The following is a 24,774-nucleotide window of genomic DNA, read 5'->3' as shown; positions in this document are numbered from 1 at the left end:
CATCATTCATTGTGAATCTCAGCCAAGTGGGGCAACCGGATGTAACTCAACTGATTGTTTCTGGCGTGCTGAGTTTGGGCTGAGGTGATTTTGGCTACCAGGGTATGTTAATTGTGGTTAAATGTAATTTCTGATGTCAGTATTGATTCAGTTAACAAATATCTTTTGTGAGGCAAACTTGTTTTATTTGATTATTTCCCGAAAACCATTTCCACATATAAGAGGTCGACACTGATGTGTCACATTGTGTGTCACTTGGGGATTTTCGAGGCACTGCTCTCATTACATGCTGTCTCTGATTATGACTTGGCTGTTGTTCTTGTGACAAAAATCAATATTTCAGTTTCATTTAATGACTCATCCGGTATGTGTCAACACAGTCAAAGGTCAACAAAGTCTGAACCTGGAAAACACTTGACTGTGGAGGTGGTTTGATTGTTTATTTTGTTTATTTGTTTGGTGGGTGACTAATTTAAAGAGTAACTCACTTTATCAGATGCAATGGTCTCCTATGATACTTGAAAGCAACCTCATCACTTATTAAAGTAGGCAACAAGCACAAAAAATAAGGATTTAAAAAAATTCAATGCAAATGAATAATATCATTAAAAAGACAATACTTTTCATTTGCAGAAAGAATACAAGGATGGAAAAACAAAACAGATAAAGTAGGATTGGTGTGACAGAAATAAATCTGCTTGGTTGGGTGTGCCAACACTCACCTTTATGCCAGACATGGCTCATGACCTTTAAACTTTGATGTGTTAACAAGCAAAACTAAATTTTCTTTATTAACTCTCCTTACCAGCAGTCTAGCCTATTAGGTATGCTGTTAACCCTTTGAAACCTGTTCTTGCTGCATCACACACCTTCACAAGTATTTAAACCTTCAAAATTGGTTTGCTTTGTTTTGGAAATGTAGGGAAAAAAAGGCAATGAGCAACATAGCAAAAACAGTTCTGCAAATTGCAAGAAATTCGTAGTTTTTAAAAAAAATTTTTTTAAGAAGCTTACAAAAAAGTCTTAAAACCTGCATTTAGAATTATAATTATAATAATCATACATCATAATAATGATTAATAATCATTTAAAATTATTTTATAGAAATATTTTTTCTTTAGGCTCTTTGTTCAAGTAATTATACATTTATTTTCTTTTGTTATTATATTAATTTTAGGTCATTTTCTTGTACTTCTCTAATTTTTGGGGAATTTCTGGGGAATTTATAGTTTTTGAAAGACATTAAGCCAGTTTACTCAGGTCTCAAGGGGTTAACCATTGTTACTTGACTTTGACATTAACTGAATTTATAATTATAATAATTATTTATTAAAATTTTAGGCACTTTTTCATTTTTTCTTTTTATTATATATATATACAAACTATATATATATATATATATATATATATATATATATATATATATATATATATATATATATATATATATATATATATATATATATATATATATATAGGTAATTTTTGTTCTTTCTTTTTGCTAATTTTGGGTCATTTCTCAATTTTTTTAAAGACATCAAGCCAGTTTGCTCGGGTCTCAAATGGTTAAGATAATACACATATTGGTAAAATACCTTTTAGGCTTTAGCGATGCTTGGACGTTGTTGCGTTCAAATCCCATCAGATTTTTTGAATACGCATGATCTGTGTACTGGGAATGGTAGTTTAACATAATTTTTCATTGCTCTCACAGAGAAAAAATGATGACAATTGCATTTAAAATTTTAACACCATTGTTGAATTTATCTGAGTGTTGGTAATTCCAGTGAATAAAAACGATGTGGACGGTTTTAAAGTGCAGCAACGGGACATTTATCCGCACCAGCGGTTACTCTCGCCGGTACCTGAACGTGCAACAGACCGGGAGTAAAATCAGGTCGGTGACGCTCTCTCACTGTACAGGAGGGCTGGAGATAAAAAGACCGACATACTCCTCCCACTATTCAGTACATTGAATTAGTCCGCCGGTTTCTCACAGGGACGAGGAGGCACGCTTTATCCACAAAGAGGACCAAAAAACACAGAGGACGGGCTAACTGAAAACATGAAACGGGACGTTTGTTAGCCAAATCGAAGCTACCGAGTTGGTATCTGCCGGCTCTTTTCTCCTTTGTTTTCGGTGTAAACTTCAGCTCTGTCAGCGTTTTAACCCAACCGACCACCCACCCCTCTCACACGCCACCTTCGACACGGGTTGTCCCTGTTTGACTTTCGGGGGAAGAGACATTTTTTACCGGGGTGAAAGGAAAAGAAAGGCTTTAACTTCGCCGTGTGCCGTAAAGACAACTGAAATCAAAGAAAAGTGGTGGCAGCCCTCAGACAGGTGAGTGTTTGTTTGAAGTGTTTATCACATTTACCTGTGCCTAGGTGAGTTTTATAGCACCATTTGTGGACTGTTTTATTCTTTCGTAACATTTATGCCACAATGTTGTCAATGACAGTTTTTACTATGGAAACACTAGCAAACATTTCTGTAGCATGCCTGGAGTCGAAAACATGCTAACATCCCTCACAAATCATTAGTATTTCCAAGGGGTGGGACTCACCAGAGGCCCCGTGATACGATGTTATTACGATACTCAGTACTACATAGTAATATATAATATTTTTGCGACTTTAAACAATGAGCGATATGCAGAGAATTGAAATAATGTGATGCGATATATTGTGATTTATTACCTCTTTTTTCCCCAACTTAATGTAATATCCCTAAAGGGAAACTTTGTGAAAATGTGTTTTATCTCATGAGATAAAGTTTTCATTGTGCTTATTTCACTTCAGTCATTTTATTGCAGCAAATTGTATATTTTACTGAAAAAAACACTTGATCTTATTATGTTATAGGCTACCAAAAGACTAATTTGTAATATTAGTTATTAGTTATTTGTAATATAAGTTATATAATTGAAAATTTGATACTTTGCATCCATGTGGCAATATGATACACATGCAAAAATACTGCCATACTGTGCTGTATTGATTTTTTTTCCCCCGCCCCTAGTATTTACACATTTCTTTCCTGTTTTATATGTTTTCATATTTAAAGGTTGGGTCTTTTGGCATCTTCACTTATAGGACTATTTAGTGTATCAGCTATAACCACGTGTGTTTTTATTATCATAGGCTTCCTCAGTACTTGTCCCACTGCTAGCTGGTGGTCTCTTATACCCAAAGACATGAGACACACCCATGACGTTGTATCCTATGAAAGCCAGGGTTTTCCTTTTGTAGTAAAACTGTGTATTGATTTACACACTTGAGTTGCCCATCCCCAGTTTCTGTCCATCACAAAATAATGAATGCATGCATTGCAGCATAATGCCAGTGATGCTACAGAGGCTAAACTCCTTCATCCATATGCACAGTATGCAGTGCATTTGTGTTTACTCATGCACAGCACTCTTCCTATTTTCTTGCATAATTCATGACACCATGCATTTTTATTTTGAAGTTGAAGGGTTGTCATGTAGGTGGTCCTGGTATTTTGGTATTCCAAGTGCCTTGTGCAGGTTGTGTGATCACTTACTTCTTTTGTTATGTAGCGCTTCATCAGAGGGAGTTAAATCTGGTAAACTTGCAGGTGTTTCATCATCATAAAATTTTTGGAGAGGATTCATTTGGCACATTGTCTCTTACCGTTAGATCTCAATTGACCATATTAACACTTCCCTATCTGTCGCTATTACACCTCCAGTAAAACAGCTTGTACTTATTTGCTTTTGATAGGGCTTCCAGTTGACAAATGACATTTATTTGCATCCTCTAGGCATGTCAATAATTGCTTTTAAAGAGATTGAGAACCTGTTTGGTCTCATAAGACAGATGACTCAGGAGGAGTCATGACTTTAAAAGTGACTATGTAAGGCTCTTTCCTTTTATTACTTTTTTTATACAGCATCTTTAATGGATTGAAGGGCTTTGGAGTGAAGTGTGCTGAATACTATGTTTTTTCACTTCTTTGCTTGTACAGAACAGTGCCGTATATGCTTCTGCATAGTAAGTTGGGCCCCAGTCCTAGGGGCAGCCAGCACTACGACATTGAATCTTATATTTTATGCCTTGTCAGAAAATAAACATTACTTTTGACATGTGGATTGCTCCAGTTTCAGCTCAGGGGTTTTGATAAAATTATACAAAGGGTGACATTTCGAGGTTAGCCAGAGAAAGTGACACAACATATACGGTTCCTCAAATTTGCTTGGATTAGAGGGGGGTAAGGTGATGTGTTGAAAAATGTGCTGCCACGCTGAAAAGGCTTGAGATTGTTTGAGGAGTGCTTTAAAGATCACCTTAGAAAAGCTATTTTAGGAGAATAAATGGAGAATTGAAGAAGATGTAATAGGTCAGAACAGGGAGGAATGTAGCGTGCTGTGTTCACAACAGTAATCCACTTACTGGTTACCGACTCTTTTTCACAGTTTTGTAGACACACTATAGAGCATTTAACTTTATCTAGCTTTTAAGTTGTATGCATGTTGCTGCTGATTGTGTCCTGCTTATAAGACATGTTAAGTTGCACTGTGTAGACGGTAGTTGAGCCTTTTGTCCATTTGAGTATCGATTCAGTGTTCTAGACATTCTGCTGTGTCCTGCACTGCTTATGTAACAGCCAATGCATACTTACATCTAAATGTTTCCTTAAATAGCTTCATCTAAGAAGAGAAACATACTCACCGTACAGTAACAGAAATATCCTGTAGGATATTTGCAAGCCTTATATACCAAAAGAAACACATCTGTGAGACCCGTTGAAGCTGTGCAGAATTATCCAGGGGCAGGCAGTGCGAGTCTGACTAAAAGAAATGACCTGTTATTATCAGCTGCCCTATAGCAGTGCGTTCCAGTCCAACCCTCTGTGTGTCTCTCTCTTGGTTGCACACAAACACACACATGCACTCATCTTCTGTGCTTGTCTCCAGGGAGGATAATGGTCCTCCACCAAGAGCTGGAGCGCTTATGAGTGAGTTTACAATTAATTCCTATTACCCACATAAAAAAAAAAAAAGAAACAGATTTCCATGTGGTTCCACTGGCTGAAACAATAGCAAACATTTAATGCAAAAGTAAGGTTTGCTAAATTGTATTTAAAGATTTGAGAAAATGATAGAAAATCATGGGTACAAGGCTGTGTACATAACAGTCTTGACTCAGTCAGGGACTATAATTTCCACAGCACTTTACGTCACACTGCTACTTGACTGCAACCAAATACAGCTGCCATCTTTGAACAAGGTTAATAGAGCACATGCTAGCAACAATTGAGGTCAAATTGGTGTTGAGTAATGGTGGACTTTGCAGTATGAGCTGGTCTGACTCAGTGATTTGTTGGGAGTCTGTGCAGTTTATGAATGTTGTTGAGGGTGATGTGGAAATGTAGATGAATAAAATGCTTGGAATTTCAAAATAGATGTTAAAGAACTCAGTCACTGACATGAAGTGACATAATGGAGCCTTGTTTCGTTATGTCAAAATAAACAAGGTTGCTCAACACAGACTGAATATAATCAACAAGAGGGTGAAGTTGGATGACTGGCTAACAAGTTGAAAGTCTCTTGTTTATCATGGTGGGCTCGGTGGTTCTGAGCTTATCATTCATACGTCTCATGTGTTAGGCATGTAACTGAAACTGCAGAGTTACTATCATGCTGAGTGTAACAGTTCCTGGAATGGTCTTTTACACGACACTACAGATTTATGAGACACAACTAGTTCCAGACAGCAAAAGTAAAAGTCAGAAAACTCATTTGGAAAAGGGTCACTTTCACCCTCCTCAGAAGCCCTGCTGTTCCCATCAAGTCCCCTCTGTTAAACATGCTTGATATTTGCAATGCATAGCAGATCCTGTCACTATGGATGCTCAGCAGTACATGAAATGTGTGTGAAGACACCTCCTAAAGGACTGCATTTTCTGACAAATTGTTGTCCGATGGGAGCCTATAATAAAAGTCAGAAAATATGGAACACATCAGTTTCTCTGCCTCCCCTTATTTGTGCAGGTAACGTTCCCAAGGCCAATTGCTGTTAAAGTAACCCTCAGGAGACACAGGAGACTTTGGTTTTCTGTCATTGTTTGCAACTTGAGCTCTCTTCAAAATCCAGTGCACAGACAAACTGGGAGGTGCACAGTTATTTTGTCAAAGCTGAAGCTCTGCTTTGAAAAATGATGAAAAACTTTTTGACAAAATAACCAGTCTGTTTGTTTTCCTTTCATTCTTGGGGATATTCCCACCATTTGAGACCCACCTCCACAGAGATCAAACATTGGCTAGCTGAGTATATATATACATTTTGTAAAATGAGAATGAGCGCTCTTATAGCTTTTTCATTTTTTCAGTGCCTATGGTGTTTCTGCATCACCTCTTTTGTGTAAAAAGTGTTAAAGGTTAAGTGTTTGTAAATTATTTTATCCTTTTAACTGGAGAGGGAAAGTAGTTTTTCAGGTTATTTCATGATCGAAGTTTATTTTAGCTACCCGGTTTACTGTACCCGTTCTGTTGCTTTTGTGTAATCCCTGTAATAGAATTAAAGAAGCCAAATGTTCGTATAAAGAGAGGTAGTTTTGCTCTCAGAACGCCAAGTCCACCATAGTGGCACCTGCTCGTCTGGCGCTGCCTCCCGGGCTCAGACAGCAGTCACAGTAGAGGACAACTCGATGTGATGTCAACACACAGATGGTGGTGAAGAGCCCTCATGTAGACGTACAGATGGCACCTTGATAAAACATGCTAGTCCACCCACAAAAGTCAGACTGAAGAGGCCGGAGCAAACTAAGCTAATAGAGTTGTCCATTTGCCACACACAGTACAACAATGGTTCCCACCATGTCTCTGCATGCCTCGGATGTCTTTGTCAGCTGTTTGCTTTCCCGGCCACAGTATCAGCACAGCAGTATCACCTATGATTAGGGACCGACCTCCGAATACTTTCTCTCAACGCTAACAGGCAGACAGGCCAGGAAGGGTCAAGACATAATTCTGCCATTGCTTTATATTTCTTTAAGCCTCACAACACACAACAGTGTCATAACAAATGTATTTTTGCTGCAGGGTGAAACAGTGTTGAAAGTAATTTCAACATTTTCTGGCCAGGCTGGCAGCACGACAGTCATGTACCATGAAGTGCCAAGCACGCAGTTTTCATCCAAAGAGTACAGTCACTGATTTCAGTGATTACCAAAACAATCAGAACGCTCTCTGCCTCTGTGAAACATTATTACACATCTTCACTGTTGAAAGTAAGCAGTTCTCAGAGATGAATTGTTACAGCAATTTTGACTGGTCAGGGGCCCCACACCCTCTTCTCTGTCGACTGGTATTTTATGGCAAAAGCAGCTGTGAAAGCAGAAACATTTGTTAAATAAAATACTATAGGTTCAACTGTATGGGAGGGGGGCTCTAAAAAAGTAACTGTAGCCTTGGTTGAAAAGCATTAAGCAGGCTGGAGAGCTCTGACAAGTGGTTGTAATAGACTGTATATCTGCTGCCGTTACACACTTTAACACAAAATGCATTTTGTAGATATGTAAAATGGACCATTAACTTTATTATGAGCCATCAGTAAAAAGTACCTAAAAATATCTGCCCACGTTTTTCTGTGTCATTACCAAATTTATGAGCCATTTTATGAACAGTTTGGTGAATTAACAATTACATGCTCGAATAGCTGGGACAGGGTGTTAAATTGAAGCTGCTGATAAGTCGGGGGAGCTCTGCATGGAGGCTTCAAGCTTTGTTCTCTTTCATTATCAAAGCTTTAATAATCAGAGAGAAGGAACATTAAATCCAGATCAAAGTGTGATTATAAACCTGTTTAAAAAAAGTAACCTCTTCATATGAGGCTTGAATATAACCATATCCAGATTTGTATACCTGCTTCAAGTAATAACACCAACATACTCAAGCTGGTTTGACAAAAAAGGCAAAGTGCTCATCTTCTTACTCCCCGCAACACCCTTTATCCACATTACCATTTTCTCTGTCAAAGCAGAACAAATGTCAATATACTTTGGTTTACAGGGACAAAGTAGCTTCGGCATTCTGTATGCAGGTGAGGCATCAAAGCAAAAAGAAGGTGCTGTTTGGTTAAAAAATAGAGATAGTAAAAAAAAGAAAAGCTAAACCGAGGCACTCTTCTTCTGATAAAATGCTTTATTGTAAAGGCCAGTCCATGAAGGAACAAAATAAAATGACTTTGGTTTACACATTTACACTCAAACAATGTACAATGTACACTGTACAATCCCTCCATTGACCTTTTGTGCATACATTTTGTGTCCTTTATATTCTGTTTTGTCATTTTATATTTTTAAATTGCTTCTATATTTTTTATCTTATGTTCTATTCTATTTAAATTCAATATTTTATTCTCTCCCTTATGTTAAAACTTTTGCACCAAAACACCAAGTCACATTCCTTGTATATGTAAATGTACTTGGCTCACTTTTGGCTGCTTAATGTTTTTGCATTATTAGCCATTGTAGCGGCATGGGTCTGTGAATGGCGATGTTGGTCAGTCCAATGCGCCAACACTTTGGCCCTGAGAAAAATATCTTAAAAATTACTCAGTGAATTGAAATTTTGTAAAGACCAGCTGAAACAACATTCATATTTTTTGTCTAGGGCTGTCTCATCAGGTCAAAATTTCAATCTGTTATTTACTTTGGTTTAAATGTAGCCTACTTCCAAAACATGTAAAATTCACATTAGTCTTAGCTGTACATTGTTTGTACTGCTGATAAGCAAATTTTAGCACGCTGATATGCTAAACCATGATGGTGAACATGATAAACGTAACACCAGTTCAGTGCCTGCATTGTTATAGTGAGCATATTAAAAAGATGATGGTAGCATTTAGCTTGAAGGACCACTGTGTTAAAGGGCAACCTCAAAGGAGCATTTGGCTGTAATCTGTGGACTCTTGTCAGCTTGAAAAGTTGTGTAGGCAGCATGGGCAGAGAAATTCAGCTCTGGTCTCCCCAGACACGTCAGTTCTACTGGTTCTAAACAACCCAGATCCACCTCCTGTCCTGAAAGCTTCCCTTCACTTTATCTCCAGGCATCGGAAATAAAAGGCTGTACTTAAGTCAATGAGGACAGTGTGTTGCAAATATACATTAAGCAGACAAAAGTGTCATCCAATCTTAGAGGTGTTAATTATTCAGCTAGTTAGCACTGTCCCTTCACAGCAGGAAGGTGCTGGTTCAGAATTCACAAAGTTGACTGGGGTGTTTCTTTGCGAAGCTGTTTTTTCCCTTCTGCCTCTGCACCAAAACATGTCTTTGAATGGTCCATTACAGCATGCTCCAAAAAAAACATTACTCCCGCCTTTTGCCTTTGCACCTGGTAGATTCAACTACAGAGTCTAGCTATTGCTCAAACTGTAGATCCATGTTTTCATGGTACATCAGATGAAGCTTCTGGCTAGAAGCACAACATTTCCAATACCAGAAACTCCTATATCAATAATGTCCAATAGGGCAGGGCGATGTGGCAAAAAATGTTACCATGACATAAAATTTTCGTATTGGGTGATATCCATAATTATCCACCAAAAAAGTCCCATCTTTTTTTTGGTGCATGTTTAAAGGCTAATTTTGTCTCCCACATGAAAGTTGAAGGAATCATATGGTTAATTGTGATTTAACTGTTGTTTATTATCAGGACATGACAACATTTGCCAAACAGAAGAACATTTCACTAATCCGAGGGAGATTCAAAACCATATTAATTAAAATTCCATTAATAAATAACATAATAAACAGATGAAGAAATGTTAAGTCCGGTCAGCAGCATGTCAAACTCTGTACAGAGGGTTTAAAACATTTTCTAAGCGTTTCATTGACAGTGGAAACAGAGTGGACAGAAATAGCAGCTGTGGTCGGTATTTTCTATACACCTACATACTAGGTTTACACCCACAGTTTATAATTTCTGCTGCTTCTCACTCAAAACAATAACAAAAGACAGACTTTGATGATGTGATGGGTGGTTTAATTACATGGATTTATCGACCATTTTATATCACTAATTAGGTAAATAATATTGAGATGATTATTATTATTCACAAAGCTCTGCAGAACTTCTACTATTGCTTTATTGTTCATTGCATCTACATTTCTTTGCCAAGCACTGTCCCTGCAGCATGAAGCCAGCTCACTTCTCTGTCGAATTACCTCTCTTCAGTCCGTGAAGGAGGCTTTATACCATCGGGTGAAGCCCACTCTTTAAAGGGTTATTTTTTTACCTCCAGATGACAAACGAGAGCAATGTCTCCTCATATTACTTGACCTACTTATACCTTCCTTTTTTTCTCCTCACAGAAATGAGTGGGTGGATTTTTCCCCCCTTTTCCTAGTTATTTATCATTTTGTTTTGCTCTGATAATGGAAATGAGTGACAGTAATGACTGTCACTCATTTCTTCCTGCTGTCACTGTTCTAATTCGAAGGTGCTGATGGATTGTGATTGGATTAATTGTTCCTCGGATTATGTTTGACCCATATTTTGTCAGATTGATGAGCCGTCGGTTTGATGGGCAAAGTGTGGATGTGATTGTGTGGATGTTCTTCTACCTTACGCCTCCCACCAGCTTTTCTTTTTTTTAAATCAATTAAAAGCACTTAAATGTAAGGATCTGGTGGACTTCAAAACAGTTCAAATCATGTTCAGAGTTAAAAATCATCTCCTCCCTTATAATATCCAAAAGTTGTTTCAAATCAAGGTAAATACACATGATCTGAGAGGAACTTTTATGTTCAAGAAACAGTTGGTGGGGACTAACACGAAATATCATCGTATTACAGTCAGAGGGGTTAATTTATGGAACAGCTGTAGCGTGGAACTGAACACATGTAAAACATTTAATGAGTTTAAACATGTCTACAAAAATAATATACTGAAGAGATATGAGCTGGTAGAACAGAGATGGAAACGGGCAGTAAGAAGAGATAAAAGACAGGTCGTCTGCTTTTGTTGGTGTGACTTCATTTTTTGATGTGTTTCTTTGCCCTGTGATGTGTGTGTGTGTGTGTGTGTGTGTGTGTGTGTGTGTGTGTGTATTTATACTGATTGATTTGTTCTTTTTTGTATTGACTCCTGTTTGGTTTGATCAAGGTGTGTATGGTGTATATGTGTATGTAGGTGTATATATGTGAGTGTATGTAGGTGTATGTATGTATATATAATTGTGTTTATGTATGTATATGCGTATGTATGTGTGTATGTATATACTTATGTGTGTATGTATGTATGTAGGTGTGTATGTATATGTATATGTGTATATGAATGCATATGTTCGTATGTGTGTATGTGTATATATATGTGTGTATATAAAAACTGGAAAAAGGGGATAGAATTTGATACGTATTTACTTCCTCCAGCTCCTTTTCGGACATGAAATACTCATGTTGAGATCTAGCTCTCTATCTCTCTATCTCTGTTGCTGATCACTTATATAGCTGATGGATTTTCAGTCCTACTTTCGTGCAGTTGGTCAGTTTAAAATGTTTCTCTCCTCGCAATAATTTAGCTTTATAGCTGGCTTTGGGCTGGGTTGCAGTGCTTACCTTGTATGGCACATCCCTGGAGTCTTAAATCTCAGGTTTAATGTATCACTTTGATACTGTAAGCTGCTGTGCAGACTGCTCATCTCAGTTGGTCAGAAGAGGACACCAATTCTGTAGTGGTGAGCTGTTGTTTGCGCTTCACCAAGCTGTTGTGTCCTTTATGTTATATGTCTTGTGGTTTTCTAACGCTTTCCTTTAATCATAGATAATACATTTACTCAAGATTATCAGGCTAAATGTATCCATCAGTTTCATGGTCAATAATCAATAAAATTATAATGATGTCCTGTCCAGTATCAAGAGCACAGGAAGGACATGCAAGAGCTATCATGTAAGCATTTTGTAAAACCCCTCTATCCTCGCCTGTCAGGCCAGAATGATCTGGCACCGGTGCCTCTTAACAAATATGTGTTGAATACTGGATTCTCATTTTCATCTTGATGTCAGAAGCTTGAGAGAGCAAGAGATAGTTATGCAAAATCATTGTGCCTCAGGTATAGTATGCTTAGAAACAAACTGCGTTTATTCTCATGAATATTCTTAATGAATATGTCAAGAAATACTTTTAAGGTTACCAAGCTGACTGTTAAAAGTTGCACTGTATTCTACAACTACAGCCACCTGCCAGCTTATGCTGCATTTGAATGAGAGAAGCAAGGCATGTGCTAATCACCTTTTTTACCCTAGGTGAATCAGAGTAATTACATTTTGATTGTCTGTCAATTTGATGTGATTTCAATATTTTTACGCATAAAAACTTAAATGTGGAGTGTCATGCACACCATCAAAAACTTGTGGACAGGTGTGTAGGAGGAACTTGTACATAAATGGGGAAAAAGATAACTGAAACTTTGTTTACTTAATATTAAAGTTTATTGCAAGTAATAGGACAATATGGAGTTCTCTCTTTTCAATATTTTTGTGCATAACAGTAAATACAGTTCAATCTGGAAATTCCTACCCAGAAAAAAAATAAAAGAAATCTTCTGCCCCTTGCATCCAGTATTGAAAACGTAGACCTTGGGAGTGATTTTCTTGACATCAGCCCGTCCTAACATCACAGCAAACAGCTTGTTAGTCAGCATGCACTTAATTCTGCATTGTCAGTGCTTATTAACTTGCTTTTTGCTTACCTGCTGCTGCCTAATCAGTACCCCTCGCTTCATCTCCAATAGTGTGTGAAAGCTAATTGTCACACCCTCCTAACTGCAGGTGGAAGTGAAATCAATGGCTGTGATTGATTCTATCATAGATCAGACATTTATCTACCAAAACTATGAAATGCCCAGTTAATCCTAACACCAAATTTTTGGATAAGTGGATATATAATTTAAATGTATTTAGTTTATTTATTCAAAATTTAATTTTAAGTTTAAATTTAATTCTTTTACTAAGATGGGAAGTTAACCAGACTGCGATTATTTTCCCTTCTCAGTTTCAAGCTCTCTCTGTGGACCTGTGACTGAAAGGCTGGGAAACGATGTTTTCATCACTATCACAAATCAGCTTCTCTCCACATGTGCAGTAGTTATCATTTACTTGCAAGGTTGACTTGACAATTAGAGAGTGGTTTGTGGTTGGACTTAATGTCAGACTGGGGATGAAGATAAGCTGTGGTTCTTAAGGCTGCGGCCATTCGTTGTTTGACTTCCACCACACTGACTCATGGGAGTGACTTCTGTGAGGGTTTGGTTGGAATTACGTTGATAACTTGTGCTGAGCTGATGTTTATGGTTTCATTTGAGATTAGATGGAAACATGCCAAACAATGTTTTTGTTGGGTGATGAAGAGGCTTTCTACTAAATTGACATAAAGAAACGTCACTTATTAAAAGAGCTCAATTCGTATTGCACCGCATTGCTAAAAATATAACATGCATTAAGCTTTAAGACCACCAGAAGTGTGTTGGTAAGGTTTTTTTTTCCGGCAACCTTGTATAGATAGTTTTTACATGTATATGTTTACAGTGAGATATTTTGCCAAGTGATCTTTAAGGCTAGAAGCAAACCCTTTGTCCAATATGTTTTTACGACAAAAGAGAAAAGCCTGCTGAGCCTCGTGAGCAAACTGTTTGTTTAGCAAATGAGCAAATGCTGCAGGGTCTGTTGGTGCTTGAACCAAAACATGCATGGTTTTGTTTGTGTTCCCACAATGTTTTTCTTGTAGTGTGCTTGTACAACTTCTTCATGAGTCTTGTTGTCTTCAAATCTGAGGTTTCTTTTGGCAAAGCAGCTTACATATGCCCTTAGAAAATGAGGGACTCGGTTGGTATTTCAGGGTTGAATCCTCTGCTAATTAACTCCATAGCCGTTAAGGGGTGTTATTCAAGATGATAGTGGTTACAGCTTGTTTTGCTGGTTGTTATTTTCATTATACAGGTAGGAGAAACAAAATGAAACAGATGCTTTGAGGGTCTCAGAACTCATTTAGCGTGAATAAGCTAATTGTCATGGTGGACACAAACCTATTAAATCTGTTTTTATAGTACTTGCTACATGATTATCTTTTAGGTGTGTGAATACTTAGTTGTGATTTCCCAGTTTGTTCTTTATGATGCAAATGCAGATTTTTGTGCACTCTTAACAATCTACCACTTACAGAGATTAGTCTGTCATTAAATGACACACTTTATAAGTTTTCTGCCCAAAGGGCCAAAAGTAATAATAAGGTAGTACTAAATTAGATGTATTGTGAGAGAAAGAAATATGAAGCAAAAAATCTTTTTTTAATGACTTTTCTGCTTTAATAAAGTTATGTTCTGTGGTCTAACTTCATTTTTTGGAGAGCATAGACCTCACCTTTTTTTTTTTTTGATCCAAAGCTCCAGTTTTATAAGTAAACATCATTTAACAGTATCGTGATAGAGATGTGACAGTGTTCCCCTTGCTTCACCTTAGTGGTTGAAGGAGTTACATGCACACTCATAAACACTATGTAGTCTACGCCTGGCCGGTTAGAACATGTCTCCAGATTTTTGGTTTCCCAAGGAAACTTGCCTGGCTCTGTTACATGGAGAGAGGAATTACAGAAAGCAGAGAGAGGCATATCCTGTATTAGCATGTGTCTGTTTTTATTATCTCTGCTCACCTATGTTTACCAAAGCTTTTTGGCCTTTCAAGATTGATTAAGTATAAGTATATTTTTGTCCTGCTTTTTTAGATAAGCTTATCAGAGAATCACTGAGGCGATAACTACAGTGTAATGCAAAGTTTGCTTGTTTTATCATTTCTACTCTATGGTAAAACTTTAAACTTTTTTTTTTCATTCTTTCTATAATTTTTGACACTGTCGAAACTGATACAACACAGCAATGGTTAAACAAATACAAATGCACACAGAGGTTTAGAGAAAGCAGTGGCAGTGGGTAGCTTTAACAGAAGATGGGAGTAGCAGGGCAAAGGAGCTTTAATGACTTTATTTTTAATGTTGCCAAGACACTGTATATTTTCTACTGCTGTATACCGTCAGGGCCGAGCCAGCTTTAACAGCTCTGATGTAATGACTCCCAGTGCTTGTTATAGTGGGTTTTATCACCCATGTGTCACTAACAGGCATCCTTTGATGCCACGTGGATCAGCCGAGTCTCCATGGTGCTTCATTATCCATTGCACATCTCAATAAGCAAGTCAAATTTTAAACATGACAGGGATAAGAAAAAGATTTATCGGGGGCCCAATGGCTGACGGCTGAATAGATTCCTTAATATTAATATACATGATAGTTATGTGTTGTGTTGATGAATTTTTTCATATAGAGACTTACTCAAGTGACTGTATCACCAAGGTGTTGTCGTCTAATATTGCCTTTTTAACTCTCAAACCAAAATTGTAACTTTTATGCCTTTGGACCTAAATTATTCTGATTCTTCTGTTTCAATTTTTTTTTCACACTAAGTTGTGTAGAATTACTGTGTCATGCAAAAGTTTTTTTTGCTGTGCATGTTAACCTCTTTCGATGTTTTAAGATGCTCTTGGAGAAGCTGATGAGGTGGTATGTGGAGTTTTTAACCCTTGTTGCAGTCATTCAGCTCCAGAAAACATTTGACATTTGTGTGAAAAAAAAAGTTATCAGTAACATTATGGAGAGGGTTGACATGAAGCTGCAGCAGCTTCATACCTATAGTTCAGATAACATACAGAGCTCAAAAAAATATCACAAACAACTAACAGTGGTCCTACAATAAACCTGCATAGAATGCCACCTGTCTGAATTCAACTCCAGTTCTGAGGTGTGAATGGTAAAAGGTCTTACGACCACTCAAAAGTTCTTTTACACTACATCACACACACACGCACACGCGGACACACACGGACACACACGGAACAGCCATAGCGAGCAATTTGGGGTTCAGTATCTTTCCCAATACTTAGACATGTTGACTGGAGGAGCCAGTGATCGAACTGCAGTTCTTCTGATTCGTGGACGACCCGCTCTACCTCTGAGCTACAGCCGCCCCAACAAAAACACCTTACATTGCACTACAATACAAGAACAAGACAACCCCTGCTGAAAAAAACCCAAAACACCAGTTGAATAAAGTTGAGAAGTAACATTTGCTTGATACCTCTCTGAGAGAGTTTGTACATTTCAAACTTCACAGCATATAAAAAAAGTAACTACACTAGCTACTTTTTGTCCACTTTTGTCAGTACATATAGAGGTATTTTGAGTGACACTGAGTAATTTGTCCTTTTCTTTCTCATTAGTGAGTTTGCCTTCTGTCCCATAGTTCTCTGTTGCTTGGCCTCTCCCTCTGTTCCCTGGTCAGGAGAAGACACTGTTTTCTGCTGGGAAACTGCTGAAGCATTTCCTCCCCTGCAGACTGTTTTCCCTTGTTGTGCCTTTGATTTGAGGAAATGAGGCAGCAGAAAAGGGGATGACGACAGCTGTTTAGGGGTTTTTGATACAACCCTCACATCTTCTCGTTCACCCAAGTTCAAACAACTTGGGATTTACACATACATGTTAGAAAAGCAGCTTCTCCTAAGATGGAAAGAGTTGATCACTTGTTGATTTCACCATTTTAAACTGATTTATTAATTATTTGTGACAGGATCTTAAATTGTGTTTATAGGCTTTGCAAAGTACATTTGTTCAGGAGAGATTTTGATGTGAAACTAAGCAAGAGGAGGGTGGTCTTTGTTTATTTTGTGCTCAATCATTCCAGCTTTTGTGGCTCTGTTGTTTTGTCTGTGACACTGTGAGTCACTGTGACAGTGCACGATGGTCACACTTCTGCACCTACTGTGGCCCGAGTTGTCACAACCATGTTGGCAAAATATGACAAGTGCAGATTCTTGGGTGAATATAATTTCCTTCTGAGTCTGAACTATAAAACATTACTGTCCATGCTGTATTTAACTTAGCTTTGCCAAGTCATGGTGGCTTTTTGAAGATTTAATTGTCTCCGCTGGGAATATTTAGCTGATGAATTTGTGGTAAGACATCATGCTGACAAAGGGATTAATCCCTATGCTTTTCCTACAGCTCGGATGATGAGGGTTGGAGCATATTAACTAGGAAGTAAAAAATGGATGAACCCACTATTTCAAGGTGTCACGTGCGGCCTTGGTGCAGCTCTGCCTAATTATGATAATATCCTACATCAAATAGCTGGAATTAAAGGGCTGTTTGATGTTAGGCTGAATTGAAGTAGCACTGATATGTTTGTGATGTGGCAGTGACACTGATGTAAATGGAAGCTTTTGGAAGTAAACATGTTGTGACATAAACGGCATGAGCCACTTTGCTGTAACAACATGGAGACATCACTGTGGATACAGCAGGTTTGAACATTACCATTTGTCAACAAGTGATGACATGACATGCAGAAAGTGGTTGTTACTTTGCCTTGATGAACTCACCAATGTGGTTTTTAACCACGTCAGCTGCTGTCAGCAAGCCCAGACACACATCCATATTTGTCCGTTCTTCGTGATGTAGGAGATGTTGATCATATGCTACCATCCGTATTCTTTTAATATTAATGCAAAATCATTTAATCCATTTAACATGTCATTTGGTTTTCATATGTGAGTGACATAATTTTAATTAAAAAATCACATTTAAATATCATGTTTATTTGTTAATGGGATTGTTTTAATGTCCAGTGTTCTCCCATGTAGATTAATTAATGCTTCAATGCTGAATTAATTTTAAAAAAAGGGAAAAAAATTTTGGCTCAAAAATATGCATAACCCCAGTGATATTGGACAGTGCGTGTCAGTCAAATAATTGCATAAATAAAGAGGACACATCAGGTTTAGCATAATTGTTTGTCATGCAGTTCCTGATCTGATCAAGACTGGCTGCATTAAGAGCTTGATGAGGACACAGAAGTGCAGACTCCAAGTAGATAAGGTGATTTTTGATAACACATTGACTAATATTGTGTTTGGCCTGTGGCAGAGAAGACAGCGATTCTCTGCATCCATCCGGTCCGTGCCTGGTTTTGTTTGACAGTGTCTGTCCTGTATCAGTCAATGGATAAAGCACAATATTAACCATGTCAGTGTCATGGGTTTGATTCTCATTGCCTCCACTCAGCCTGGTGCCAGTGTTGTTTCCTTTGCTACATCTCTGTTGTATATCAAGATTTATTATAGAAGCTGCTGTGTGTAGTTAACTGAAGTGTAGCACTTTTCATTTGAAGATATAGAGCAGCATTGCCTGTCAAGACCCTTGTGGTCCTGCTGGGGTGGGCCAGGTTCATTATACCCTCGGGTTGGGTCCGCCCCTTCACAGAGCAGTTTTACTAATAACAGGAAACGTGGCCACTGCAGCAGATGCTAATGAGCAGCTGCCCAGAGCCTGAGACGGCGTGATTACAGCAGGAAGAGCGTAGTTAACATGCAGAAATTCCCTGAAACATCAGATGGGACTTAACTGTGCTCAACAAACTGTCAGGAAAGAGGGATATCACCAGTTAGAATGCTTCAGGGAGACACGTGTTTGTGTACGTAATATACACTTTTAATCACTTTGATTCTCATCAGCAGAGAGATGCCATTAATTATGCACAGTTTATTTATGCTTTTGATAGCACTGAGATGCACTTTCAACCCCAGACTGATTTGAGGCAGCAGAACAGGCTCCATGATGTCTCTGGAGAGTGAGGTAAACTTGTGATAACAGCCAGCACTGCTGTAATATCATTATTGTTATTATAGCTGATTGCAGACTCTCAGTGCTGAATCAGCAGCTCAATGGGAGTTTTAACTCTGATTATTCAGGGACAACACTGCTGGCTTTTTTTTCTCTAAATTATCATGGCACTCTATTGCTCTTCACATTGAGAAGGAGTAGTGGAGGGTCTTGCTAAAATATCACCGTTACATCATGTAGCCATTATACCTGTTGGCCTTTTTTTGCCTGGCTTTTCTTCCTGAGGCTGACATAAAAGGGAGAGATGGGGTCTGCATGCTGTCTTTTGACCCAGATACTGACTGTGTGATATATTCATGGTCACTGTAATTTAATGTGATGTTCAATAGATGTTGTGCTCACAAGCCCCTTTCAATTTCATTTTCCTTTTTCTCCTTGATCATATTGATAAAAGCTGCTAGCAGTCTCAGTTGGCAATGGAAATGGGAGCTGGGAAATAAGTTCTTAATTTTAGGCTGGGCTTTGTAGCAAAGCACAGTGCGTTTTAGGTCACCTTGTGTTTCCTATCAGCATGCCAGACATGTTCCCTATGTAGCTGTTTGTCCCATGGATTGTTCAACGTGCTCTTCTTCCTCTTAATATTTGTAAGCATGTTGGTTGCATCAGCAGTAATGCTTTCATTTGTTTTTATTTATTATCTTACAGGACACTTCGTAGTCAGTGGGATGTTAGAGCTCTGGGAGCAGGACTGACTGAAGGAGCATGGTGAAACACCAACCCCTCCAGGTCTATGAGCGCCAACTGTGTTTGTCATGTATCACGGGGATCTACGGTTGCCGCTGGAAACGCTATCAACGTTCCCATGATGACACCACCAAGGTGAGAGGGAGTGGAAAGCATTTTTGTGGGTGAACTACATCAATCATTTTTTTTTTTTTTTTACAGAACATAGTCAGATATTGGATACAATACAAGACACAGAACATGTTTATGATTTTCACTACATAATAAACATTGCTTGTGTGTGCTAATCTGTAAATGCACTAGAATTACATTTGAATGACCGTGTAGCATTACACTGTGAGTCCAAATCTTAAACGTCTGACAGATTGACTCAACTTTCATACTCAAGAGAACATAGATTACTGTTTTCCTGTTAATGAAAAAAACCCAACAACAAACAAACAAAGAACTGTGTGACACTTGAATATATGCTTTTGTCAAAACATCACTGGTTAGAAAAGCAGTAGGAAATGGAGTTGAGGCTGCCATTGCTGATATCAGATATATTACAAAATCATATTAAGCTGTATTCTCACTCACATACACATGTGCTGTGCTCACATCAGGTTGGCAGTAAATGAAACCTGATTATCTCATTCTCTTGGTCATTCATCTCATTAAGGTCATTTTCAGTGATAACTGTACTGTCCTGAGAGACCGATGTAGAATAATATAAATTCTAAGCTTTTAGACTGCAGTCCTTTTTAATAGTGTGAAGTTATTTGAATTTTAATTAGACGTTACAGTTTTTTTCACCAGTTTTCAGTGACTTAAAAATGTTCACTTAAAATAAAATTCCAGTATTCCTCCTCTTGATTTTGACTGAAATTAAAAACATTATTTTAACTAATACATTAGTGTGAGCTTACAGCTCTGAATAACAAGGTGGCTGTGTAGGAGAGGCAGGATATTATAAAAATTATTCTGTTACTGAATGCATTACTGAGGAAAAACATATAAAACCCATAGAACTGTCTGTGTTTGGCATCCATACCAATGTGCTCATACACCTCAAGGTCTCTAGATGCCTTTGTCTCTTGTCATTGATTTACAGTGAACAATTATCTTTGACCAAATATGTCCTTGCTTGCTCACCTGCCATTCAATAACCTTAAGCTTTTCACAGAAAGGTTTATTTGGCATCACAGTGCTCAACTGTTTCCAATATTCTGCCATCTCCTACATATCTCTGACGTTCTACACATTTTTTATTAGTTTAATCATATCATATTTTTTTCTATGAGGGTTTCTTGCAGCACCTGGCCTTTGTGTAATGTGTTACATTTGTCATAGTCTGAAAAGACTGAAACAAGACCTATATAATTGGTTAACCATTTTTTATTTCTTAAAAAAAAAAAAAAAGCAAAGTGTGCACCCAGAACATCCAGGTGCAACTCTCAACCAAAGACTACTGCTGTGCTTTTTCTAGTATTTGGGCCCATAACACAACCTACACAAGATAAGCAATTTGTTCTAACTTTTCCCTTTTATCTATTCTGTATTTAGAAAGGACACACAGGTTATGTTGCTGCAACAAATTCAAACACACACTGCCTGTTCCTATGTGACACAAGGCTGTATAATTTATTTATGCCCACATACCATAGGCTACTTTAGAAAAGCAGAAACCTAGCACACAGACAATAGACTCATGTCACTCAGCACACAGATGCTAAACAAATTGTGTGGCGTGCATCAAACCTGCATTAGGTGTGTAAACAAACAGGCACAAATAATACAAGCAGGAATGCGTGGTTATATTTTGATAGCTCTTGGATCATAAAAAAGCATTACAAAACAAAATAAAGATATATAGATTTTTTCCCCCCTCCTGTTTGCAGGAAACTCGACACTGTGTAGCTCTGTTTCCTGTTGCAAGTGGTTGTCTTTCAGTCCAACTGATAGGATAGAGCTGAGTCGGCATTCTGTGTTCACAGTGCTCATCCTTTGTTTTGACCGTGTGGCAGTGGATAGCACTTGTCTTGACCCCAGTATAAGAAGCACACAGACAGGCACATGCACTCTGCAGGCTACAGTTAATTTCCATTCAGTTTATTCAGAAAGTGGATATTTTTTCCTCCACATTCTTTTAATTTGTTTATGTGGTGAGTGATGGAGCCAAAATGGTGCATTCTACAAAAATCGTAAATATGGACAACTCAGTGCAGCTTTAGGGCTGTCAAAAATGATAAGAATAGCGGAATAGAGCTGTAATCTGCTATATATTTGAGTGTCTACAAGGAGCAGAGAGCTGCCATGTCTATTGTAGATGTTTCCTACCACAGGTCAAGGTGATGTTCTAAAACTGCATATTTAACGATCCCAGTAAACAAACTATGACCAATCGAGGACAGGTATCAGCTACACGTAACTGGACCTGTGTGAATCACAGAAGCGTGAGAACTGAGAATCTCCTGTTGAAACAACTGTAGACTCATTCATAATCTACAAGTGGATCATGCTATTTCTCCCCTTTTTCATCTTTGTTCATTGTAATGAGCCGTTCAGGCTGACTGGTTGTCCTAGTGAAGTTGTCTTTGTCTGTGCTCAAGGTGCTTTGTAGGAAGACAGCCCACGTCATGCAGTGCAAGGCGATCTGGCCTCTCAGTAATAATTGAAAGTATTTCCATTTAGCCAGTCTTTACCATTCAGTAACACAAAAGGCTTCAAAAATGGAAGCAAAGCTGCTCTGCCTTTATTTATCAGGGTCCTTGTTGGCTTCATTATTCCTGGCCTTGGAAATATTGGACTCCACAGAGTTTCATATTGGTGTTCGTTTGCTTTGGAAAATTAACAGTCACAGTGTCAAGAGAATAAATGATCAAATAAGCAGAAATAAAATCTCTTAAAATAACTGAAATTATTTCTTAGCATAAAATAGCTTTATTGCCTTTTTTGCATCCTCTGATATGTAATGTTTTTTAAAGACTTGTAAAGGACACTAACGTTTCAGCTCATTTTGTGTTTGATCACATACTTGAGCTTTACTCCCACTGACTGGCAGTCTGCAAAATCATGATCCTCAATAAATCAGATGTGAGGTGGCTTGATCATGAGGCTGAGGATATAATGGATGGTCTCAGATGTGTGTTAATTGAGGGGATGGAAATAGTTCATATATATATCACAATAAGTAATAGTAACATGTTTTGTGGTTTTGGTGTCCTCTGAACTTTGCTCATTTTTGTCAGCAATGTGTGGGAAATTCATCCGTTGTATCAGTTTTGTCTTAAAAAAGCAAAGAGGATAGTTATTGTGGATTATATTCTTCTGCTAGACCTCCTCTCCCCATTACTCCCATCCTCTCCAGGGCATCTGTCATCTTTGTTCTTCTGTGACTTTGAAATCACATTTGGTATGAAATATGACAGTCTAGCAGGGCAAAGGCTACATTGGGTTTTTTTTCTGCTTTGGGACATTTTAAGGAATATCGTTAATAGGAACCATTTATCTTTTATTCACTGATTGCCTCCGAATAGCCAGACATGTATGTGATGGAAAAGCCACATTTTATTATATGGTTTGTCTTCATTCAGTGTTCATTCAAATATGCTAAAACCTTTTTATTTTTCACCACATTGCTATATGTTATGTACCTAACTAGAGCTGAAACAACTAGTTGACTAATCAATAAGTGAATCAACAGAATAGTAACAGAAGGCTATTACTTGATTACTCATTTGGGACCTCTTTAAGGCTGAACATTGCTTATTGATAGCTTCTCAGTTGTGAGAATTTGTTTCTTGCCTTTTTCTAGAATTATAGGTTTCTGAAAATCTTTAAAAAAAACAATGATAAGCAGTTAGCAGATGTCAGCTTGGATGAAATCTTGATTAGATTTTTCACTCTAATCTGACATTTATTGACAAAACAATCAGTCGATTAATCAAGAAAATAATCAGCGGATTAATTGATAATACAAGTAATTGTTAGTTAACCTAACACCTGCACTCTTACTGTATTTGAAATCGGTTAATAATGACTCATAGAAGTCTTTTTGATAATAGAGAGTTTTTATGGCAGCAGTAGAAATGTATATTTACTAAAAACAGGTGATCTGCTGTTTTCACCACCACAGCCAGTCACTCAGACAGTACACACTCACATGTTCCAGTTAGTGAAACCAAGGCCTTAAAAGGTGAGAAATATATTTGCAGCTTCACCATAACATCAGAAAACGGCAAAGGTCGCAGTTGTATTGTTAAGAATCAAAGTAATTTATCTGAAACTTTAATCAGAGCCTCTTATTTCCGGGCTGTCACATTAAGGTGGACTGGCAGCACAGACATTGCCTTACAAATGTAACACACTGTGGAAGAATCAAAGCAGCCGTTGCTAAGGGGCTGAAAGAAACTATGTTGAATCTAAAATATCCAGCTGTTAACGCCTAAGTGCTCTGATAACTTATGTGGTTGCTGAACTACGTATTTACTTTATCCACTGTAATTAGAAAATCCCCATGCTACTTCCTGGTGTGCGGCTGTTCAGCCTGTGATGAATACAGTATGTGATTTGTGCCATATTGACAGTGTTATCTGTAGTTGTATTTTCACTACACAATATTGAATAGAGAAATTGAGGCTCAGTTCAACAGTAGACGGGTGTCATATTTTTCTGTTAACAGGATCACAATCACATAGCCTATTTGCAGACATTTTTACACTGTATGCATGGCTGTGGTAGTGTGGCTACATTATAAAGCAGTGCACACCCCTGTGTGAAATGCCAGGGACTTATCTGGATACGCTCAGGAATGTGACAAGGGACTGAGGTGTTAAATCCGGTGAAGATGGAGGCATGTGAGGCTGTGCTGCGCCTCATGGAAGAAAGATGCACCGTCAGCGAAAGCAGATTTATCTTTTTTTTCCCTGCTTTAGCTGAAAAAGTGTCCGTCCTTCAGTCTTCAAGTTTATTCACACCATGTTTGGCTTTGTTTGTATCTGTCTGTATTTATGTTTGGCAGCAAATTGATTTCAGGATGATCCCGCAGCATATTTTCTCTACACAGTGTTGGCATGTTAGATGGCAGCATACTGAGCCAAGCTGTTAATTTAATACATCATTTCATTGTGTGTTGTCCACACAGGGAATCCTTATGTTGGCTAACAAAATATGAGATACACATAGATACATATTACATAGAGTCAATAGCTGAAAAATAAAAAAAATAGATAACTAATAAATACTGACAAATAGGTCTGATTGGCATGATGTCTAAGCTTAGGTATAGTGCTTCAACAGACATTTCAGCATCTCTAACTAGGTTGCCAATATCGACGTTGCTATTTGTCTTCCCTGTGTC

General features: G+C 37.9%; 1 protein-coding gene across 4 annotated transcripts in view; it reads left to right on the top strand.

Moving 5' to 3' along the window:
- Nucleotides 1–1,926: 1,926 nt before the first annotated feature.
- Nucleotides 1,927–24,774, top strand: part of gdpd5b (glycerophosphodiester phosphodiesterase domain containing 5b) — a 46,909-nt gene continuing 24,061 nt past the window's right edge. For 2 of the 4 annotated variants that reach the window (XR_006105843.2, XM_042486619.2), the window contains exons 1-2: nucleotides 1,927–2,344; nucleotides 19,395–19,568. Coding sequence is in view for 2 of the 4 variants with exons in the window: in XM_042486619.2 (XP_042342553.1) it covers nucleotides 19,452–19,568 (117 nt within the window). In the remaining 2 variants the exon portion in view is untranslated. The remainder of the gene's footprint in view (nucleotides 2,345–19,394; nucleotides 19,569–24,774) is intronic. The other 2 variants (XR_015776778.1, XM_042486620.2) reach the window with 1 other exon arrangement.

Source organism: Plectropomus leopardus, chromosome 6 (genome assembly GCF_026936395.1).
Source record: "Plectropomus leopardus strain MGB_pleo_1.0 chromosome 6, ASM2693639v1, whole genome shotgun sequence".
Classification (NCBI taxonomy): Eukaryota; Metazoa; Chordata; class Actinopteri; order Perciformes; family Serranidae; genus Plectropomus; species Plectropomus leopardus.
This window is presented reverse-complemented; position numbering and strand designations above follow the sequence as displayed.